The sequence below is a fragment of the Pezoporus occidentalis genome, unplaced genomic scaffold (assembly GCF_034315485.1).
Source record: "Pezoporus occidentalis ecotype Australia unplaced genomic scaffold, CSIRO_AGI_Poc_V1 ctg36, whole genome shotgun sequence".
NCBI classification, from domain to species: Eukaryota; Metazoa; Chordata; class Aves; order Psittaciformes; family Psittacidae; genus Pezoporus; species Pezoporus occidentalis.
The window spans coordinates 4,353,816-4,376,969 of record NW_026915591.1 but is presented as its reverse complement, the minus strand read 5'-3'; the positions used below and the strand labels follow the sequence as shown (position 1 = coordinate 4,376,969).

Below are 23,154 nucleotides of genomic sequence, written 5' to 3'. Positions count from 1 at the left end.
GTCACAGGTCTGCTTAAAAGAGCTGGATCTCCAAGTGATTTTGTGGAAACTATGGTGCCTGTTGTGATTGATTATGGTGTGCTGAGTCCTGGGCTCCTTGTAACCCTATACTTCAGCTGGGAAATCCTGGGTGTTGGAGGAGCATTACCCGGACATAAAGGCTTCCACTGCTACACATGGAAGAATTTTGCCTAACGCTTTAATCGTGTGATACACTAAAACACATAAATAAGAGTGCAAGACAGATCTAAGGCCTGCGTTCGGCTCCTTCCCTTCCTTCAGGGCTGCGCCAAGTCTCCCAGGAGCAGCCGAGGCGTCTGGATGGGGGATGCTGGAGCTTCTCCGCATCACCGCGAAGGGCGATGCGCTCCAGCGCGGGGGAGGCTGCTCCCTGGGCGCGCCGTACGGTGCCGGGCGGCGGAGCCGTGCCCCGGCTGCCCGCAGCGGGCGCTGCTGCTGCGGCGGCGGGGCCGGGGGTGTCACCGCCCCCGCCGGGTGAGGGCTCGGCGGAGCGCGGGGCTGGTCGAGGAGCGGTGCCCGCGGGCCTCCGCCGTCCCCGCCACAGGCTACGGGGCGCCGAGGGGCGAGCGCATTTGGGAAGAGCCCGTGGCGCGGCGGCCCCGCCCGCAGCCTCACGCCATGGTGCGGGCCCCTCCCCGTCCCTGAAGAGAGGAGAGGAGAGGCGAGGCGGGGGGCGGCCGTGGACGGCGGCGGCGGAGCGGTTGCTAAGGTAATGGGAGTGGGCTGGGGCAGGGGCTGCCCTCTTCGCAGATGTTTGCCTCTTCATCCGTATCTGTTCGGCTGCCGCTTGGCTCTGCCCTGCCTTACCCTACCCTGCCCTGCCCTGTCCTGCCCTGTCCGCACAGCGCGGTACCCGTCCCGTCGCGTAGAGCGGAGCCCCGCGCCCCGGTCCTCACGGCCGGAGAGGGGAGTTTGCTCCGAGTTGGTGGTAGCGGACAGGTGCGAGGCGGTGTGTGTGTTACACGTGTGTTACATGTGTGTGTTACACGTGTGTTACATGTGTGTGTCACGTGTGTGTCTGTGGGCACTGGCCCGTGCCGTGCGTGTTTCCCCACCCCGAGCGCCCCACGGCTTGCCCTCCTGTGGGGCTCTGGGAAGGGGACCCGGCCCCTAGAGCTGGGGGGTTTCGGCTCCGTCCGGGAGGCGCGGGGTGCTCGCCATCCTCGGGCTCGGCCGGGGTCCGTGGTGTCCCGCAGGTACGACGGTTGTGCCCGGAGAGCCGGTGCTCGGTGCGGACACGGGGCAAGCTGTGGTGCCCAGAAGCTGCAGATCTCTTCAGGGGGAGTCCTCGGAGAAGGACGAGGGGGAGCGAGTGCTGTGGGAAAACTTGGAAATTGTTTCTCTTCGGTAGTGTGTGGCAATAATGCACTTTCATCTGCCGACAAAGTGCGTTTGCATGAAGGCTGATCAGTGTGTGAGAGTAAAGCTGCCAGGCGCTCTCCTCCCAGATCCTTAATCTCCTGTGACACTAAAAGCATTTTCTTAGTCACTAGCTGCGATGGCATAAATAGTGAAATAGGTTCTGGGGCAGGAAGGAGCTTCGAGTATGTTTTTTTTCTGTGGAAGATGCAGATTTTTGCATAGATAACGGCACACTGCTGCTTGTGCGGTGCAGACGTAATAGCAGTGAGGGCTGCCGCTCCAAGGAGCTGATTGTGCCTGTGGCTTTGGTCTTGTCATTCTGTCTGCCCTGGTGCTGCTCTTGCTGCTGGATGAAGTCCTCGCTAGGACAGTCTAGGTGAGTCGGGGCTTGCTTCAGCTGACCCACAACAGGCTTGCAAGAACAGTGTCCTAGTCATTGCTTGTGTGCTACAGAGCAGTGTGACACTTCCTGGCACTTCCCTGAAATTACAGATATGCATGATTGCTCTTGATTGTTTTCTTATTTGCTGACTGCTTGTATGTAGGGATTGGAAAGCAGGAAAATCTGTTTGATAAATAAAGACATACTGTAAACCTCACCTCTGTGTTGGCGTGTTATGCTGTATATTGGTGGCTTCTCACCCCCAAAGTAAGCTACATTTCATTTGTGTTTGTGTGTTTCTGTGGGAAGTGCTTTGAGAGCTGTGAGTGTAAAAAGCACTTTGTAAAGGTACGGTGTTATTTGTAATTGCTTGCTGAAGAACATAGTGAAAGAGATTAACTGTAGTTCAAAGCTGTGGGGATTTAAGGCATTTGATATCGTCATAAATATTCTCTGAGGTTGATTTTGGTTTATTTTGAAGTGAAAGGTTATGTATATTTGCTATTATCTATTTCTTTCTTCCTTTTATTTATTTATTTTTTTAAATGGCAGATTTATCCTCATCTTGCCAATCAGAACAATTGTTTGCTGTGTGGTTACAATCCGTAATACTTTCTCACCAGTTAACTGGGAATGCTTTCACTATGCTTCCTTGTAAATCTGCTTTAAAAAGAGGTCAGATGTTGAGGAGCAGTTATTGACTTAGGGACATATGGTTACAAGCACAGAATAATAGTGTTCATTGCTTGGATGTATGTGTTAAAAACTGAAGAAACTGTTTAGACTTGGCCAATATTGACTTTATTTTTAGATGAGCTCTTTCTTTTTCTAACAACCTGACTAATAGAATAATTAACTGCAAACATTCCAGTTTCTTTCCTATCTGGCTGTAAGTGTGGCAGAGTTTAGATCTTATTTTTTCCATTTTGAACTAGTAGTGGTCAGAAGGAGAAATGGTTATTTACTACACAGGTCATACAGAAGCTTATATTATTGAATGTTTGAAGATTGCTGTTTGCTTAAATGTTGCTTACTGATTTCTTCTTACTACCTTTCCCTTCAAAGAAAACTCATGATAAGGAGCTGCATATAGTTATTGTGGATACTGCTTGCCTTAGTTACTGATGGGTATTGTGGTGCAGGTAGTGCAGATATGATGACACCTGAGGATAAGAGGAAATGGTGTGTCCTCTTAAAGCAGCAGTTGCCTCCTTGCTCACCACTTACAAGGCGTTTCAGTGTCTAACATGTAATTCTGGTGGAGCTCACTGGTACAGCAGAGTTGAGCAGTGCACTGTTCATTCATGGGAGTAACTCTGCATTGGTTAATGGTTTCTGAGGCAGCTGGAGGAAAGCTGAGTGTATGGACTGGAAATGCTAGATCTGTTGTCCCTTCAAGCAATCAGGAAGGGGAGGAAAGGAGAAGGCAGTCCTGTCCCAGCAGACTGCAGCAGACTAGCAGATGGCAGGGAAAGAAAAGGAGCTGCTGTACGTGGAGTAGCAGGAAGACAAAATAGCTGCAGTGTGTCATCCTAACACAGTATGTTAGGATGCTGTGCTAGTCTGTGGTGAAACTTCTGAACCTTGCAGTGCCATGGCTCAGGCTTCCTAATGGGAATACAAGGGTGTTGCGAGGCAACTGTATGGATTTTTTTTCTGTCCATGATGGTAATATCAGTCTCTAGCTTTTCAAGAATGTGGATAACTAACCTGGAGGCTCTGGCTTTGGATACCTTTGATACCAAAATCAAACCCTGTAGTTGCAAAGTGTCCACACAAGGTGAGCTGTTCTTCCCATGCCAATGTTACAAGACTGCAATTTTGCGTTTACAATCGGGCATTGTGATATGTGTATTCATCACCTGGCCCTTCATCCTCATTTCTGCAAGCACACCTAGGCTTTTTAGAGGCGAGATTGCATGAACAAACAGGTCCACCTCACCAAGCAGCTCTGGACTTTCAGGGTGCAAGTATTGCATCCAGTTGTCAGAACTGAAATGTTCCTGGTTCCTTATACTCTTTGCAGCTTCCTCAAGCCTGCGTTATTACCTGTGTCAATTCATGCCACAGTACTGCAATTACAAAGAAAACCTGGGTACAATAAGAATATTACTTTGATTTGGAAAAGCGTTTCTTCATGTCAGTCTTTGAACTGCTGTCCTGGGTTCAGCAGTAGCAGTCATTTTTCCCCTTCTTGGTAGCTGGTGCAGTGCAGTGTTTTGACTTTCAGCTCGGGAACAGAGCTGATAACAAGCGATGTTTTGGTTTGGCCAAGGACTTTGTGAGCCTCATGCTCTGCCAGGGAGGAGGGGGAGCCAGGAGGAAGCAGAGACAGGACACCTGACCCAAGGTAGCCAAAGAGGTATTCCATACCACAGCACGTCATGCCGAGGATGTGACTGGGAGTTAGCCGGAAGGGCTGGGAGACGGCAGGGTTGGAGGAGGTGTCGGTCGGAGCTTGGTCGGGCTTGGGGGGCTAGTTATCGGTCGGCTGGTGGTGAGATGATGTATTCTCTTCCCTTGTTATTTCCTTTATCATTATTATCATTGGTGGTAGCAGTAGTGATTTGTGTTATACCTTAGTTACTAAACTGTTCTTATCTCAACCCGTGGGAGTTGCATTCTTTTTCAATTCTCCTCTCTGTCCCTCCGGGAGCAGGGGGAGGGCAAGAAAGGGGGGGAAGTGAGCGAACGAAATTACCTGACTGGGTTTAAACCACGACAGTTCTTTTTGGCGCCCAACGTGGGGCACGAAGGGTTGAGATAACGACAGATTTGACTGGATTAATAGTCACTCAGCACAATGACGATTTATTGGCTCTCAGAGTTGTTTCGCTTGATCTCACAGCTTCAGACTGTTGTAACTTACGTAGAGCCGGTATTTGCTGTGATAGTGTTTATCAAGTATGGGGCTTGGGCTAAGGTTCTTGTCTCACTGTGCTTTATGGCAATGGCTTGTAATACGGGCGGGCTCCAGCAGCAGGGCGGGACGGACGTGGCCGTGGACTTGTACCTGGCCGTCCGGCTGCTCTTCACCGTCCTGGCCCTCACCCTACTCTTCATCTTCGTGAGGTTGCGGGGAGCTGAGGGGGAGCGGCCCCGGGAGCCGGCGGCAGCCGAACCGGCCCGGGAGAGCGGCCTCGGGGAGCAAGCGGCGGCGGGAGCGGGGCCGGAGGCTGCGAGGGGACGGCTGCGGGTGGAGGAGGTCGGGGCGGTCGAGGAGCAGAAGGAAGGGGCTGCCGAGCAGCGGGAGAAGGCGGCGGAGGAGCCGAGCCCCGCGGAGGAGCCCAGCCCCGCGGCCGACCCGAGCCCCGCGACGGCCGAGAGCATTCCCCGGAAGCCGCCCGCCGAGCCCCAGGAGGATGCAGGAGACCACGCAGCATTTCCCAGCAAGGCAGAGGAGGAAGAGCTGGACTCAGGAAAAGAGAAGCTGATGGTGGGAGAGCCGGCAAGCACAGCGGCTACACCAGCCCCAATGACAAGTACAGCAGCTACACCAGCCCCAGTGACAAGTACAGCCGCATCGTTTGAGAGTTCTGGAGGTTTTGAATGGCCTTTGAGTATCCTTGGGACCTGCCTGCTGATTGTGATGGGGATCAGCATGTTGGCACACACACAGACTGTGTTCTACCCACAACCATTTTGTCTGATCTCAAAAGTTAAGCAGAGTCAGGTTTGGGTCTTGTTTGGGGTTAGACGAGGATATGGGGGGACCAAGAGATTTTCCCCAAGGCTGGACAGCCAGGAGCGGCAGGGTGTGTGGGACAGTATGGGCAACTATCTAGTCCACTGGGCCCCTCCAGTGCTTTGGAAGCGTCGGAGATGGAAGGCAGTTGTATGGAGTCCCCAGCAACAAGCTGCAGAAACTGCTTAAGGGGACAGTGAATTATTTTAAGCCTGGTGGGCCCATGGCACTTCAGGCCATCAGAACAGAGATGCAACATGGAGATGGACTCATGATCGAGGGGTGGACTTAGCAATGGACACTATTGCCCAGGTTATTCACGAGTGTGAACACTGCACACAGTCTCTCCTGCTCTGGAAGACTGTTACAAGAGATGGAGCCTGACATCATGGACCAGATGGACTCAGCAGCTTTATAGGGACTGGTCCATGCACTAAGATAAGAGTGCACTGAGATAAGAGTGATGGTATATTGAAAATGTGGGATCTGAGCATGACGTGAATGGTATGGAATAAGGGGTGGATAATGTCCTGGGTTCAGCAGTAGCAGTCATTTTTCCCCTTCTTGGTAGCTGGTGCAGTGCAATGTTTTGACTTTCAGCTCGGGAACAGAGCTGATAACAAGCGATGTTTTGGTTTGGCCAAGGACTTTGTGAGCCTCATGCTCTGCCAGGGAGGAGGGGGAGCCAGGAGGAAGCAGAGACAGGACACCTGACCCAAGGTAGCCAAAGAGGTATTCCATACCACGGCACGTCATGCCGAGGATGTGACTGGGAGTTAGCCGGAAGGGCTGGGAGACGGCAGGGTTGGAGGAGGTGTCGGTCGGAGCTTGGTCGGGCTTGGGGGGCTAGTTATCGGTCGGCTGGTGGTGAGATGATGTATTCTCTTCCCTTGTTATTTCCTTTATCATTATTATCATTGGTGGTAGCAGTAGTGATTTGTGTTATACCTTAGTTACTAAACTGTTCTTATCTCAACCCGTGGGAGTTGCATTCTTTTTCGATTCTCCTCTCTGTCCCTCCGGGAGCAGGGGGAGGGCAAGAAAGGGGGGGAAGTGAGCGAACGAAATTACCTGACTGGGTTTAAACCACGACAACTGCTGACCCCAATGTGGCAGAAGTCAGCACTCTGCCATCTGAAGTATCAAACAAGTTGTAAGCGGGATACTGTGGTCCTGTGTTATTACTGAAGATATAGTAGTGCTTTTAACCCTGAATGCCTGTGGCTCTGTCTGCATATGAGAGAAAAATTGGTCTGAGCTCTGCTGGCCAAGCACATTCCAGAAACACTTAGGGGCCTGTAGGTGGTGATGGACACCACCTTGGGTTTTCGAAAGCATCTGGACCAGTCAGCCGTTTGGTTCCTGTGGAGATACACATCTGACTTCCTCAGAGTACAGAATTTCCTCTTTGCATCTTGGAGCACTTCTGTATAGTTGAACATGTCTTCATATTCTGAACTAAATTATTATGTTTCTACTTCTCTAACTTATTTTTTTTTTCCTCCCCCTGCAAATTTCAGCCTCCGCTCTTCATCTCTTAACTTTCTGTGTAGCAACTGTGAAAGCACTGCTCATGTTGTGGTAATGGTGGATTTATGGGGGTTTAGAGGTGCCTGGAGAGCGCATAGTCTGAAGTACTTTGAAGAATTTGGCATGTCTGTATACCCTTGAAAAAGTAGTAATAGGTATATCATGGAGGGTTCTAAACTCTGTTTCATTACAGTTTTCCTTTAGTGACACTGTGATTTCTAAAAGGATGCTATTAATGCTAGTGAATCCACAGTTTTCTCCTAACCTATATAAATTTTACCATGAAAAGACTTTTCCATTATTTCAGTTACTGTTTTCAGCTGGAATAATAGCATAGTGTGCTGACTGGGACTGTAGTGGAACTAATTTCTGCTGTTCTCTATCTATGAAGAGGCACAAGAAAGAGAAGCTAATTTGTATTTTCCCCATTGGTTGTCAAGCTGTAGAAAGATTGTGGAGTCGAGATACTGCTGCTACCCACTTGTGTTGCATCAGATCTCCTACTATTTTTTAACATCACTGTGGCTGGTGGCAAAGAATGTGAAGAGAGAGAAAGGTAGATTAAAATTTTAGTGAGGGGTAAGGTTCTGACATTCTGACATCCCAGGAGCTCTGCATTGTCGTGCTGGAAGCGGCTAGACTCAGCAGCAGCAGAGTAAGGCACAGGTACTGCGCTTCATCTGCATGAGGGTGGTAGGACCACGAGGCAGTTAGGCAATAAAGAATTAGTGCTGTATTTTTGCCAGAAATATTCAATTACATGTTGCAAACATAATTTCAGTGGAAAGGGACAATGTTTCATCTTTTTCACTATGGTTATAGAAGTTGGCATAAGCAGTGAAAGGGTCACAGGGCAGCTAAAACTCCTGGGATTGATTACTACAGACTACTATGCTATGGAGATGTGTGTTGCGCAAATGATAACTAATGGTTTGAAAGTCAGGGCTTACATGTTCAATTTATTGCTCTGTCATCCATTATGTGAATGTGGGAAGTCACTTAATTTCATTGTGATTTAGTTTATCATTTTGTAAAAGCCAGTAATATATGCCTCTGTCACAGATGAGCAGCTAGTTTTAGATTATGTCTTTATTAGTGTAACAGCAGTCTGGCATAGATGTGTATTAGGAACTGTCTTTATAGGAGGATTATAATAAAAGAGCAGTACTAGTAAAGTGTATTGGTATTTATAATGTGCATATGTATATATATATAAATACATAATGCTGTATTTGTAGAAGTACAGTTATGGCATTGTGGAGTTCAGGGTAGATGAACCACTGCAGTGGGATTTGTAGACTGCTGAACCATGTAGGTGTGTGAATTTGAGCTAGCTAATCCAGGAGTGTTTAGATGCCTTTTACATTGCAATTAGTGAAGTGATTTGGACATAATTTGCATCTGAAAAGCATGCCCGTTGTTGTGATAAACAGCAGGGCAGTGAAATCGTAGTATATTGCATCATTTCCTTGAAGTACATAAGTGCAACCAGTTGTGTTCGTTTGTACCAGGAGTATTGCAAGGTGCCACAGCTTCAAAAGCACCTGTGCTTTTGGTTAGCAAATTTCCTATTTTATTTGATTACAGGGTACTTGCAATTTTCCATCCTCTTGAGAATGAACAACCAGCAAGAATTCTCAGCACTTTGAGGTGTTTTAGATGAGATTGTGCAGTCATTGATCAATGAAAAGGTGGATTGGTTGTTACATGAACTTGCATTAGACTTCTTGAAGACAGCTTTATTTTAGCAAGCCCTGTTTGGAAGAGGGAGTTTAGATGGGGCAATTCTGAATTTGAAATCAGGTACTGGGACCTAGATATATGTAAAAAGAAAATAGTTATTCTTTTTATTTTCTTGTTAGCCTGTATTGAAGCATTCATTCTTCTCATTCAGTTTTCTCTTTCAGTCAATTTATTTCAGCTGTTTTCAACTTACTGGATACAGTGCAAAATAAAAAATGCAGTACATTCCACAGAAGTAGCTTTCTGTAGTTGCAGTTAGTATTTTCTATGGTGTGTGAAGTACAAGGCATTTTCAGAGATGATGTATTTGATGGAACACCTTCATAGACAAGATGCACTTCACCCATCTTAGCTGATGCAAGGAAGATGATTTTTCAAAGAAGGATTTATACTGAAGAAGGGATTAGAAGTCTACCCTCAAGCTCTGTATTATCAGTGCAGTTACTCATTTTCCACAGGGAGTGATTCTGGCTGATAAATTGACATTGTTGCAAAACAACAAAATACAACTTCGGCTCTTGCGTTTGCAACTGCTCCTTGCAGACTGATAGCACTTCATAAATACTGCAGTAGTTTGGGATCATCAATTCAGATGAAGTTCAAAGTTGGGCTGTATCTATCTCTTTGCATTTCTAAATTTGTATAGCACTGACACTTGTTTCAGTTAAGTATTCAGCATACATTTGCTGTTACATTCTCTGTAGCTATCCTTACTAAGAGTGTGTTGGCTCAGAGCCTTTCCAAGAGCCCTTGGCTCACAGCAGTATTAATTTATTGGAAGGCAAGCCAGTTACAGGTAGCTACTGCATTTTATTCTGAATTCTTTGGAAGAAGGATGGATGTATTGGGGGCAGTTTATTCCCAGGTATAACATTGTTCTGGTCCATTAAAAGTAAATTTGGCATGCAAGTGCCCATTTTAACAATTGATTTCATAAAAGGAAAAATTTGCTTTGTTTCATAAGCAATTCATGTATCAATATTTGCTACCGCCCATCCCCATTACTTTTTTTTTCTTTTTGTTGTCTTGCTCTCCTTGTTTGTTATCTATCAAATAACAGATTGATTTTGAAAATGGCAAAGGCTTTCCTTTTAAGTCAGCAGTACTTCCAGTACACCTTGGGTGGGCAAAGCAGAAAACATGGGATGCATATTTCGACCTTTAAAAAAAAAAAAGAGAATGCCTCTTTACTAGGTGCATTTATCTTGGCTCCCACCCCTAGGTTTCCCAGATGTAATGTCCAGCTGCAGACAGTATTTTCAGCATTTTAAAATAACTACAAAATCTGCAGATTTAGAAATATGTAAGTTCAAAATGGGGTGCGACTCCCTGAGGAAAGGAGAGGAAATGGATCAACTTCCATGGTTTATCAAGAAGCAGTTTGATAGTCTGCCAGGTGGCTTGGATTGGTCACCTGTGGCTAACATAACTTGAACAATCGGAACTGTCCATCCTTGGTGTTGTCTGTTACGCAGTTATGTGACAGGCTGAGTACTACCACAGTTGTCACAGATGGAGAGAAAATTGTTCAAGACCACAGAGGCAGCCCTTTTTTGGAGATGGTACAAAGCCTTCGTGATCCCCAGGTTAGCAATGTTCTGCATAGACCACCACACCATGAGAATTAACTCGTTTTGTTGAAGGGCAGGTATAACTGGAAACAGCTCTTAGTTACACGTGTGGAAGAGGACTGCCCCTTTTGGAAGTGTCTGTAAGAGCAGTAGGAATTGGAAACCCCAGTTTTCATCAGGATTCCAGTTTCCCTAAAGAGAAGAAAAAGGGAGTGTCCCAGAATTGGTTCCTTTCTGTCTGTTCTGGCAGGATGAGGAAAAAGAGTCCCTGCTGTTTCCATGTTTAGATGTGCATCCATCTTTCATCTTGCTGGTTGCAGAGTGAGAGAAGTGTTCAGCTGCACTACTTCACATGGGGCTCCCTGTGAGCTCATACCTCAGAAAGAGGAGAACTAGGGTCCTTCAGAATCTGTGAATTCTTCCAGCATAAACAAAACTGCTTTTTTTTTACAAATGAAAAGGAATTCACTTGGCAAAAATCTGAACATTAAGTGTAGCTGCTAGAATTGTTTATACTTTGTTCCTTAAAAAAGGCAACAGACTGAATGTTGTTGATAGTACTGCAGTGTTCAGCACTTGCAAAGAGGGGCAGAAGGTCTGCAACGATCTTCCACTGTGAAAGTATTTTTGGAGTGACTGCAGTTATAGTTTGATGTCCAAGCAGTCATTGGAAGGAGTTTTAGATACTTCACTGACAGAAAGCAGATTCGTTTGCTGCTCCTCCATGCTAGGGGAGCAGCACCATGGTGTCCAGAGTAGTACAAGACCCTTCAGTCTGTCACTGCTAAGTGTAATGTGGCTCCTTATGGAAGGATGCCCAGCTCTGTTTCACTATGTCCTCCTCATCTGGTTCAGGAGAAGAACATGTTTGCACAGTCTTATTCTGCTGAACACTGTCCTCAGCAGTGCCGCATGTAATACCAGTAAGAGTAAAGACATAATGATCCTCAAGAGTAAGGATACTGAAGGAGATGTGGAGTTTTTATCTCAGTTCCAGACCTTCCAGTTCCTGTCTGAGTCAGATGACTTTTGCATCAGTTTCTCTTCGGAAAGTTATTTCACTAGTCATACAGGTTTACTTTAGAAGGAAGAGCAGAGGTGAATTGTGCAGTGCTCAGACTGAGTTACACCCATTAAAAGCAGTGTTTGGACCACGTTGGACCTGGGGATCTTCTGGTTGGTGTATTCACCTTCATAAACATGATGACTTCTACAGTATGTTCTATGTTGTCCTCTAGTAGACACACATTGCTTTGCAAGCCCAAATCCTAGTTTAATGAAGTAATAGCCAGGAGAAGAGCACCAAGATAAGTTTCTTTCCTCCCAGCGCAATTGTAAAGAGACTTCTGTAATGGATGTGAAATATCAACTTAAAATTAATGGTAAGTAATTGGAGTCACTGATTTCCGCTCCTTCCCCCTTTTCCCTCCTGTCACCTTAATAATGTGATCGATTTGATCTAAATATTCTAGTAGAGCAGGTAGGGATTTTTCCTATTAGGTAATTATCAGTTCAGCAGGGTGTGTGATTATATGATTTCTCAGGCATGTGAAAAGTTTTGTAGTCTAGGATACACCTAGGATTCACTAATTAGAAAACTATTAACTAGGTATTGGTGATGTGAAATTATATTTTACTCTGTGATTGTGCTAAAGCTCTAAATCTCTCATGATTTGACATTAGCATTACAGTGTGCTTAGGTTTCTTGGGGGAAAAGCAGAACAGTTCTATAATAAAGAATAAAATATAAAGGAAAAATCAGTGAGAGGCAAGTACACCTTCTCTCTTTAGCATATTTTGGGGAGTATTTTTCTAAAGGCTTAATAGGCCATCTTACCCACAAACAAATTTATTTGCTGGTTTGCTCCCTGGGTGTGGCACAGTGAAAGAATGGTTAGCGTAAATGTTTTTTTATTCTCACTTCTGCTGCTGAGGAGTCTGGATTACCGCAAGCATGGCTATTGTCAGAAAAAACAGTTGTGGGGAAAACAGCATCTTTTGAACCTGAAAGTTGGAATTTAGGGACAATTTGTTTTCTGAAGATACGCCTTTGGATTTAGATTTAGATTGCTGATGTGTGGTTTCAGGCTAGCATGTGTTATCCACCGGTAACGTTGTAAACTGCGAGGCAGTACTCTTCAGGGATAGTTGGTGAGGTTCTTAACTGAAGGCTGTTCATGAGTACTGTTAATTTAAAAAAAAAAACTAAATAAAATGTTTGCTTTCACCCTTCTCAGCCCCGTCTGCATAAGGCAGAGCTGTATTCTCTTCTGGGGTCTGGTGTGCTTAGAGAATGGTTCAGAGGGCAGACATTTTAACCTGTGTGGTGACATAGTGTTGACTTTCTGTTTGCAACTTGAGAAGATGGGCTGGCAGTAAGGAAAAAATAGTGTAGAAAGGATAGACTTCAGTAGAATCCCTTGAAAAATTAGTGCTGACTCTTTCACACTAGGCTGTGGGGTTTTGTTTGTCTGCTTTTTAACACAGAACTGTGCAAGTCAGATGTGGACTTTTACATGTCATTATATTAATTCAAAGGTTGCAAATGCAGCATGATAACATAGTATGAGGGTAAACCCCCTGTACTTTGAATGTTAGTAGCCTAATTTGTGTTTGCAGCAGGTAGTTTGAATCACCGGAGCCCTGGCTCTAGGCTGTCTGCCCTTCCCTCTGGTGGCCTGTCCCCAGGCAGAGATGGAGTTGTGCTCTCTTGGGGCTATCCCGAAGTTGCCCAATGGTTGAAGGATTGCTGCCATGTAGCCAGCAGTTTGTGAGTGTTAAGTCAGTGCCACAATCCACAGGCTAGTGAGAATGCTTGAAATTAGGCTTGGCAGGAGTGCAGGGAAGCTGCCCTGCGTTGCCAGGTGCCGAGCTCCATTCAACTCACATGTTAAAAAGCAAGGTGTAGTGGGATCTGTGAGGACCCAATATTGCCATGCTTTCACCTTGAAGGGCCAAGAGCATGCCTGTGTCATATCAGTGTCTCAATTGTCTCTGCAGTCTTTTTTCCTCTAAAAAAATAATACCATCCAAGAAAGGATTTTGTGATTTAAAAAAAAAAAAATGAACTAAAAGAAAGAGAAGAAATTTGGGTGATGGTTAAAGACAATTCTTCAAGGGCCCTGGGGACCCATGCTAAGTCTCCTCCCAGCACCAGCAATGCCTGGGCTGCATGAAGGGGGTGCCTGAACTTGTCTCTGTCCTGGGGTGCCCCTCAGTCCAATCTTGTCACCTTGTCTCCAGTCTTGTTCCCTCCACATCTATCCTGCTGTCACAAAAGTGACCTCACTCCTGCTGCTCCTGACTGAAACCCATCAGGAGATGCCTGGCACAGTGGGAAGCACTTTTGCAAACTTCTGTCTTCCAAGAACAGGTTCCTTTGTATTGGTTACATTTTGTAGAGCTTCAGGGGCAGTCAGTGGCTCCCTCCATGTCACCGTGAACAGCATGACAGACACTACTGCAGATTGTGCGAGATGTTTTTGTCTTGTTTTGCTGGAGTAGATGAAAAGCTTAAGGATCTGCTATGGGGGAAAACCCTGAAGTATCAGAAAAGGTCAAGAGAACTGATAGTATAGCAACAACCACAGAATTTGTGGGTGTTCAAAGTGGATAATCTGATGAGTGAAGTGCAGCTCAGTAATCATAGAATCATAGAATAGTTAGGGTTGGAAAGGACCTTAAGATCATCCAGTTCCAACCCCCCTGCCATAGCAAGGACACCTCACACTAAACCATGTCACCCAAGGCTCTGTCCAGCCTGGCCTTGAACACCACCAGGGATGGAGCATTCACAGCTTCCTTGGGCAACCCATTCCAGTGCCTCACCATGGTTACAGTAAAGAATTTCTTCCTTATATCCAATCTAAATGTTCCCTGTAATGCTGCAGAAGGCTTTCTTGGTTAGAAATTGGAAATGTCTTCTTTAAAGGAGCATTACTCAATCAAAAGTTAATTACAATTGTTTTCTTTTAAAGTACGCATATATAATCTCAGATATAGTGAAAGTAGTGAACGTGGCCTTTCTATATTGCAGGTGAAGATGAAACTTGGGTGATTTCACATACGCTTTCAACCCTGCTTTGTAATTGCCTTCAGAGTTACATAAAATCTCTGTCTAGTTCTGCTCTGTTCAGTTGAGTGATGATACTTAAAGCCTAATTCTTCAGTGCTTTGAAATCACGACTAAGAAATGCTGTGAAAATGCACATTAATGTAAATAAGTTGAAGTGCTATAATTTTAAAATGCTTTACCCTTTACCATTTCTGGTATTTTTTAATTTTTTTTTGCAACTAATAATTTTGCTTAGGGAATTTACTCTGTTTCCTTTTTTAGCTCATGACCTAGCACAACAGTGCAGTGTTTGGGCTTATAGAAAGATGAGAGTTTAATAGGAGTTAAAATAAATTTGTATCATTGAAATATAAAATAATGTCTAAATTGGTCTATATTTGCCTTTCAGAGGTGATTCCATGATTCTGTGTATATGCAGATTGTTTAATTTGAGCTAGAACTGGATTACTGAGTTCCAAAATTGGTACGTGCATGTACAAATGCATTTGTGCCCGTAGTTGTGTGTGTGCATGTGTACTTTATAAAAGAAAGAAATGAAGGAATATGGATTGATGCGGACTTTTTTTGACCTTGGTTTCTATTATCTCTTGCTTAAGGGGATATCTGTTGCTAAAGGGATATCTCATCTGGTTCTGGCTCCAGTGGAGGATGCCATGTTACAGCAATAGCCTTTTCACTGATGAAACTGGACAGAGCTGGGATATGGTCTGAGGTCGTTTGATTCTGCCACTTGTCCTTGGCTGCTGATAACTGACTGCTACAATGACTTAGGACTGTATTACATGTAGAATTGTGTGCTGTATGTGTATATTATATACTAGGGCACTTTGTCTCCTGTGGGAATGTGAAAAGTGAGTAGAGAAAGGAACAGGAAAGTATCTCCTTCCTTAAGTAAGGGAGACAGTTTAAAACAGTGAGCTGATTTAGGAAAGAATGTGTAGATTATGTATGTCTATACTTAGGCTTTTTTTGTCTCAATTTTTAATACAGTATGTTGAGATGGGAAATTCCAATACTTTCAAGGTTAAAAAAGTTGAGCTTGTGAAACAGCTTTAATGCCAGTGTTTTTAAGAGGCAGTGTTACCTTTTAGGCTAGGAAAGGTTACCACATGGCTCCACAGCGTTTAAGATTTAGCTTATCAAATGTGCTGGTGGAATTAAAATTTGAAAAACAGCATTTGACTTAGACTTTAAAGTGTCCTCCCTGTCCTGTGCCCTTATTTCATCTTATTTTTTTAAACTAATGTTTTTGCCTCAAGTCTGGCATGACCTGAAGGAGATAAGGCAGCACTTCTGTGCTTCTAGAAGACAGTTCAGGTTAAGGAGTATTACACATGGTTGTTTTCCTCTGTCTTGCTGCCACTTCCCTGATGTATTATAAGAGGTGAGGGATGCTACTTTGAGCAATCAGTTATGCCCCCTGGTTCCTGGCTACTGCTCTGGGGTTGTGGAGAGCTGGAGGCAGCTCTGAGCATCTGCAGGCAACAACCAGCAGTGTGCTTGGCAGTGCTGCACAAGCTGATTCCGGTGGGGTTTTGTACTGTCTCACAGAAAGCTTTTTATTCTCCTTGGCTTTTTGTTTGAGGGCACCACAAAATCTAGAGAAGTCTTAGCCATTTGTGCTTTATAGCAAGGAAACAGAGTGTGTGTATTAATTAGTCTTTTATTCAACTGGGGCTTATGATACAAGATCAGAACTGGGAGAAGTGTGTGTGTGATGATGCTAATCACAGCAACATGGTGGTCCTCCCTCGTGGAACGTTGTGCTTAGGATAGATCAATTCAAAGCATTTGTCTGACATGGTGTGATAAAATCCTGCACTGGGTGAAGTCTGGAGCGTGGTTCCCTTTGTACCATCCTTGTCTGTCTGCCCCGGAGGTAGTCATGTGTCCTAGCCATGCTCCCCTGCAGCCTGGAGTGATGCTGACTTTTGCTTCTTTTCCTTGCAGTCTGAGTGACGAGAGGCAAACATGGCACAAGCACCCACTGATCCAAGTAATGTGGAAACCCCTGACCCAGAGGAGAGTTCTCCAAATATGATAGTCTACAGAAAGGTAAGGATTTGGAGCTGTTAAAAAAAAAATCTCTTCTTATATGGTTGCCTTGTAAAAGGATCCTGTGCCCCTTTTGAATTCAAAGGTATATTTCAGGCTGCTTGGATGAATAACTGTGAAATAGTTTTCAGAAAGTAGTTATTTAAAACCATAACATTTGAGAGCTTGGAAATCTTATTCTGTTCAGTAGAGGTATTTAAGCTTGTTTGTATAAAATACCTGAAGACAAACTATTAACTTGAAATTGTGACTTTTTGTGAATAGTTGTGGTGTGACTTTAGCTAATCATTCGACTTTACTAAATCTAGTTAAAATAATTATACATACCTTCCAAGTTTTATCGCACTAGTGTAAAGCAACTGGCATACAACAATCTTTTAGTACATTTTTTTCTATTTTCATATTGTGATTTTAGTTGCATAGTAGTTGTTCTTACTTCCTGTTTTGTATTGCTTAAATTAAGAAATAAACCTCTCAAGTGTAAGTGAAAAATGAATGACAAAGGTAAAATAACAGCAATGCATGATGAAATGATGTGAAACATCCTTTCCCCATGGTAAAATGTCTTATTCTGAAGTACTTTGGAGGCGGTATAAAAGATGAAGGAAAGCAGTCTACTGATCCATTTGCTAGGGTATTGTTTTACTTTGGGCTAGGTGTATCTGTATGAAAATGAGTCTTTTTGTAATTTAATGAAATCATGTAAATATATTTTATTTATTCTGCAAAATATTTCTGATGTAGCATGTGAAAATGTTGTACGGTTCTGACAAAAAGATTTCTTGCATGGCTTATATAAGATACCATTCTGTTAACGCGACAGCTATGGTGCTAGCTCAAATCAAGTTTCCTCATGTATGATCCTGGGTAAAATTTATATTTTCATTCATTTTTACACCTTATAAACCAGCTATAAGCAACTGAAATGTCTTGAGTGTACATGGTTCAGTTTTCTGCTTGCGTGATTGCAATCTTGATAACTGTCATGTGCTGAGAAAATAATTTAGGTTTCATATAGAGCATAAGTTGTTTAAAGTGTTACTTTTTGATAACCATAATTTTGGTTTAGTTGTTGCATATTTGGTTTGGAATCTGGAATTGTTAACATGGGAAAATTTTCTGGGTAATGTGTAGGCTTGTTTGTTTTGAATGTGTTATGAACACACTTCGGCTGCTAATTTGGAAGAAGCAGTACTCAGTTAGTCAGATTATCTTTTTAGAACCTGTTTGCTGAGAGGTCCAACACCCCAGCAGGTGGAATCAGATATGGGATACGAAAGAAGTTTCTTGTTGCATGATCTAGAATTAGGGCATTAAATCTGCGATTCTGCACACACACATACCTATCCTTGAAGATCTTACGTTTTATTTGAATGTGCCTCACTTTCTATGTATCTCATGGCATTTCTACTTAAGAATTTCTCTTTTTTTTTGCCTTTTTGTGTTTCATTATTGTTGCTGTAGAATAAGGCTTGCAAATTCTGTGGTATCAACAGGGAGCATACTCATATAGTTTGATTCATCTCTCCTTACTGGTGTTCCTTAGATATCAGTATTCTCAGCCCTTCTTAAAACAGTCGTGTCAAAATACCTAGTTATCTTTTAGAATGGCATGCCCCATGCATTGTTCAGTAATACAGTATTCTATATTGTCAATATTAAACTAATGCATATCTGTCGTTTTTTTTGTTGAGGTTTTTGTTGTTTTTATGAATAGGGTTAGTACTACTTATTCTTCAAAGTTAATTTCCATTGGTGAGTGACTCTCTGAATCTAATTTACTGTTTGATATTAGTTATATGCGTTGCACATCAATTATATGTTCCTTAGTGTTGAGAAATCATATACAAAATCTGAGACAAGACTTTTATTCTCCTGATTATCTTTCCTCTCTCCAAATGAGTGTTTAGCTCTTCATCTCTCATTTTCCTTCAAATGGCTTGATTGCCAGTAATGAATGAGAAAAACATTGCACTGGACTCCCTGAAATACAGAACACAATCTGCCATCATACCATACAGCTCAGGGATGGTGTTGTGTCACAGTTAAAAAAAAAAGTCTTGCTTCTCACAGCAAACATCCTGACATGCAATTGCTGATCTCCCTAATGAGGAAGAAATAAGGGTGGGCTTCAGGAATGGGACCACAGCAATTCTTGCTGTGTCAATTATTTTATTGCTTGACATACTGTCATATTTTTGGGTGTTGAAGGAGGAAGGTCCTCCAACTACAATCTCAAATTGTTCATGCTTTGTTTACTGAGACTCACTGAGGTCTATTTGAGTTTTGTAAGTCAAGTGGATGATTGTGGCAGCCTGGATTTCTTTATAATCACTAGTGAGAGATGCACACATACAAAGGACAAATCAGATCTTAGGTGGTGCTGAGTGTGCCTTTGGAGCAACCTCTGTCTGTTTCGTTTATGGAGAAAAGCCTAGAACAGGCTGTTATCTTTACTTAGATAGGTAAAGCTAAGTGGGATGGATTTTGGCCATGCAGAACAAAATAAACTTATTTGTTTTGACTCCAATTAGTTTGTGATATTCTCTGCGGACTTCTGCAAGAAAATGGATTCTAACTGCTTTGATTGCTACAGCAGATGGTCTCAATGAGACAAGTCTTATTTTCCTCTGCATTCAGGGTTAACCTTTTGGGGGCTGATATTTACCAAACTGTGAGGCACGTTATTTTTTTAATCCAAAATGCTCAGTGTTGCTCTGCTGTTCTGGAAAACATCTGTGTGTGAACTGGGCAGGTCAGATACAGTCATTAGGGTGGGTAATGTTTAGGGTGTAATTTGCCTTATGCTACACTTGTTAAAATGAATTGTACCTTAAACTACATAAGCTGTATTGACTAGGTCTCCATTTATTGTCATGGGTGCCTTGACACTGAACTGTTGGATACTTATGTTTTACTAGGTATCTATAATTAAGCAAGCTACATCCCACTCCTAAGATCTGTGCTTCCTCTCATCTCTCTGTATGTCTTGGTACTTAGCCCTGGGCTGGTTATAGGGCTATGTGTACTGCTGCAGTAAGGATGTGCTGTCATTTATCTGTGTGGCATAGTTACATCCAGTGAAAAATTTAAGGGTGCTGCAGAAATTGCATTGCCATTTAAGCACTACTCTGTAAGTAAAATGTAGGCACCATATTTTCTTTAATTAGTTTGGACACATCTGGAGAAGGTGCTGATATATTTTGTTATTGATAGAGGAAGAGTGATTTTTGTTGATTGATTGGAAGAATGGTACACGATGTTTGAAAAGAGTGTTTGAAATGCACTACCCTCCTTCTCATGGGAGCAGATGATGTCAATACATGAGGGCTTCTATGGAAATGAGTGCTATCCCAGTCCTCACTTCAGTCTGTGAGCGTTGTGTGGGTGCTACAGCATGGAAGATAAAAAATGCAACAGAAAGCCAGTGAGAGGAGAAAAATACACAGCAAGCAAACAGTAACAGAAAATATAAAGGCTGGTTGCATTCCCTTGAAATCCAGCCATCCTTGATTGCTTTTCTAGCTTCAAGTGCTGGTTACTACGTCCCAGAGGCCCTCTGGCTCATTGTTCCAATAATACAGGTCTGAAAGTTCAACGTGTGCAGATTGTATTGGAAGACAAACAGTTCAAGGACACCTTCTGGCATCAAAGATATTAGGTGAGATATTACCAAAATAATTTGGCAAATCGAATCTTCTTAGAGAAAGGGTGATGGAAAAACATGTCACTGAAAGGAAAAAAAATTAAATTAGGGCTTGACTAAGTAAGAACTGAAAATACCAATAGGGAATAATTGTTTAGGAGTACCTGGGGAATATAACAAGAAGGATGAAAACACAGAAATGAAAATGCAGATTGGATAGCAACACGTTCCTGTTCCTGAGAGAGTCCTCTTAGGATGGGGAAGAGTACACAAGTTGTACTGTTAGAGATGTTTAGACTGACTGTAAGCATGCATGCTCTGAGGTGTATCAAAGATTATCATCAAAGAAATGACCTGGATTATCTGATGTATATTTCCATTTCTGCTTAATTTTGCCAGGCACATTTTCTATATCTACTTGCTAACACTGGCACTTAGGGAGTTAAATTTTGAATTTTTATGGTTACTCATCATAAATCTTTTGAACAAGCAGGAAAATCTAATTTCCAAAAGCAATTACTGTTCTAAGTAAATGTAATACAAACTTGCAGCTGCCACAAAATGCTTTCAGAAAAATCTGAGTTGTTTGCTACCTTCAGCACTTGGCAGCTTTACCCTCTTTTTGAATGCTGGTTTAAGATATGAATTGTAATCATTTAAAAAAAGAAAAGGCAACCTTACATTAACAGCTTTTCTATAGGCATATTTCAGGGTTCCAGTCATGTCAAATAGCTGGAGTGTTGCTGTCAGACCGGGTCCAAAGTAGTGATAAGGCAGAAAATGGGAGAGCAAGCAGTTGTGAAGACAGATGTACACATGCAAAAAATGCATGGACCGTGAAGCAGAAAGATGGGGAAGATGTTGCTGTTAAAATTGGCTGTTCAGATTTCAGACAAAGGAAATACTGTGTTGGTATTGGGAGCTAGTCAGAAAACCAAAACTGCTATTTGTTTGCTCTTAAGTTGGCCTAAATGGCACATGAAATCATAGAATCATAGAATAATTAGGGTTGGAAAGGACCTTAAGATCATCAAGTTCCAACCCCCCTGCTGTGGGCAGGGACACCTTACGCTAAATCATATCACCCAAGGCCTCGTCCAACCTGGTCTTGAACACTGCCAGGGATGGAGCATTCACAACTTCCTTGGGCAATCTATTCCAGTGCCTCACCACCCTAACAGGAAAGAATTTCCTCCTTATATCCAATCTAAACTTCCCTTGTTTAAGTATGAACCCGTTACCCCTTGTCTTATCACTACAGTCCCTAATGAAGAGTCCCTCCCCAGCATCCCTATAGGCCCCCTTCAGATACTGGAAGGCTGCTATGAGGTCTCCATGCAGCCTTCTCTTCTCCAGGCTGAACAGCTCCAACTTCCTCAGCCTGTCTTCATACAGGAGGTGCTCCAGTCCCCTGATCATCCTTGTGGCCCTCCTCTTTGTGTGCGGCCATCCAGCCAGTTCTTTATCCACCGAGTGGTCCATCCATCAAATTGATGTCTCTCCAATTTAGAGACAACGATGTCGTGTGGGACAGTGTCAAATGCTTTGCACAAGTCCAGGTAGATGACATCAACTGCTCTACCCCTGTCCATCAGTTCTGTAGCCCCATCATAGAAGGCCACCACATTGGTCAGGCAGGATTTCCCCTTAGTGAAGCCATGCTGGCTGTCACCAAGCACCGTGTTGTTTTTCATGTGCCTTAGCATGCCATCCAGGAGAATCTGCTCCAAGATTTTACAGGCACAGAGGTGAGACTGACTGGTCTGTAATTCCCATGGTCATCCATTTTCCCCTTCTTGAAAATGGGGGTTATATTTCCCTTTTTCCAGTTGTTGGGAACTTCACCTGACTGCCATGATTTTTCAAATATGATGGCCAGCGGCTTCACAACTTCATTTGCCAGCTCCTTCAGGAGCCGTGGATGGATCTCATCAGGACCCACGGACTTGTGCACAGTCAGGTTTTTGAGATGGTCTCGAACCAGATCCTCTCCTACAGTGGGCGCAAGGTCTTCATTCTCACAGTCCCTGCGTCTGCCTTCCCAGACTTGGGTGGTTTGGTCAGAGCCTTTGCCAGTGAAGACTGAGGCAAAGAAGTCATTCAGAACCTCAGCCTCCTCCAAATCCTGTGTAGCCAGTTCTCCTGAGAGCTTCCTGAGGCAGCCTACATTCTCCCTAGTCTTTTATTTGCTATGTACTTGTAGAATCCCTTCCTGTTATCTTTAATACCTCTAGCTAAGTTTAATTCTAACTGGGCCTTAGCTTTCCTAACCTGGTCCCTAGCTTCCCGGACAACATCCCTGTACTCTTCCCAGGCCAACTGTCCTTGCTTCCACTTATTATAAGCCTCTTTTTTCCTCAGCAGCTCCTTATCCATCCAAGGAGGTCTCCTGGCCCTCCTGCTGCACTTCTTTCTGGTTGGGATGCAACACTCCTGAGCTTGTAGCAGGTTATCCTCGAATATCAACCAAGAGTCTTGGGCCCCCCTGCCCTCTAGGGCTGTATCCCATGGAACCTTACTAAGCAGGTTCCTGAAGAGGCCAAAGTCTGCTCCCTTGAAGTCCAGCACAGTGAGCTTGCTGCACGCTCTTCTCACTGTCCTGGGGATCTCAAATTCGAGCATCTCATGAAATGTATCTCCATAGGACACTGCCAAGCAATCCAAACCAGACAAAGCTCATAAGGGTACAGTCCAAATCATGACATGGCAAAGAAAGAAAAAGATGCAGTGTGTTAAAATGAGGTGGATTTCATGCATACAACTTTTATACTTTATTATGAAAGCAGTCTGCATCTTTTTGAAGTTTCCTAATGCTTTCAAGGTTTTATGCTGTTCTAGGAAGAGGCAGCTGAACCTAAAATGCATTTAAACTGTTGAATCCTTTTGGCATTCTAATTATTTGTCTCTTCAGTTGTATTTTAGGGTTCTGCTGCATGTAAAGGCCTTGAACCTTGGTTTTGTACATGAAATCTGAGATTCTCACACAATCAATTCTGTTTTGTAGCTGGTTCTTTAACATAAAATTGTAAAATTATGGTAATGAATGAGTTGATAGCACTGAAGACCTGTTGTCTTTAAATTTTA

At 43.6% G+C, this 23,154-nt stretch overlaps 1 protein-coding gene across 6 annotated transcripts in view; it reads left to right on the top strand.

Annotated features, from left to right (window-relative positions):
* Positions 1-718: 718 nt before the first annotated feature.
* The window catches only part of RGS6 (regulator of G protein signaling 6), a 293,323-nt gene continuing 270,887 nt past the window's right edge, over positions 719-23,154 (top strand). For 2 of the 6 annotated variants that reach the window (XR_009967060.1, XM_062630843.1), the window contains exons 1-2: positions 1,483-1,759; positions 16,320-16,424. Coding sequence is in view for 4 of the 6 variants with exons in the window: in XM_062630843.1 (XP_062486827.1) it covers positions 16,341-16,424 (84 nt within the window). In the remaining 2 variants the exon portion in view is untranslated. Of the gene's footprint in view, positions 731-834; positions 961-1,482; positions 1,760-16,317; positions 16,425-23,154 lie in introns of those variants that run through there. The other 4 variants (XM_062630844.1, XM_062630845.1, XM_062630847.1 and 1 more) reach the window with 4 other exon arrangements.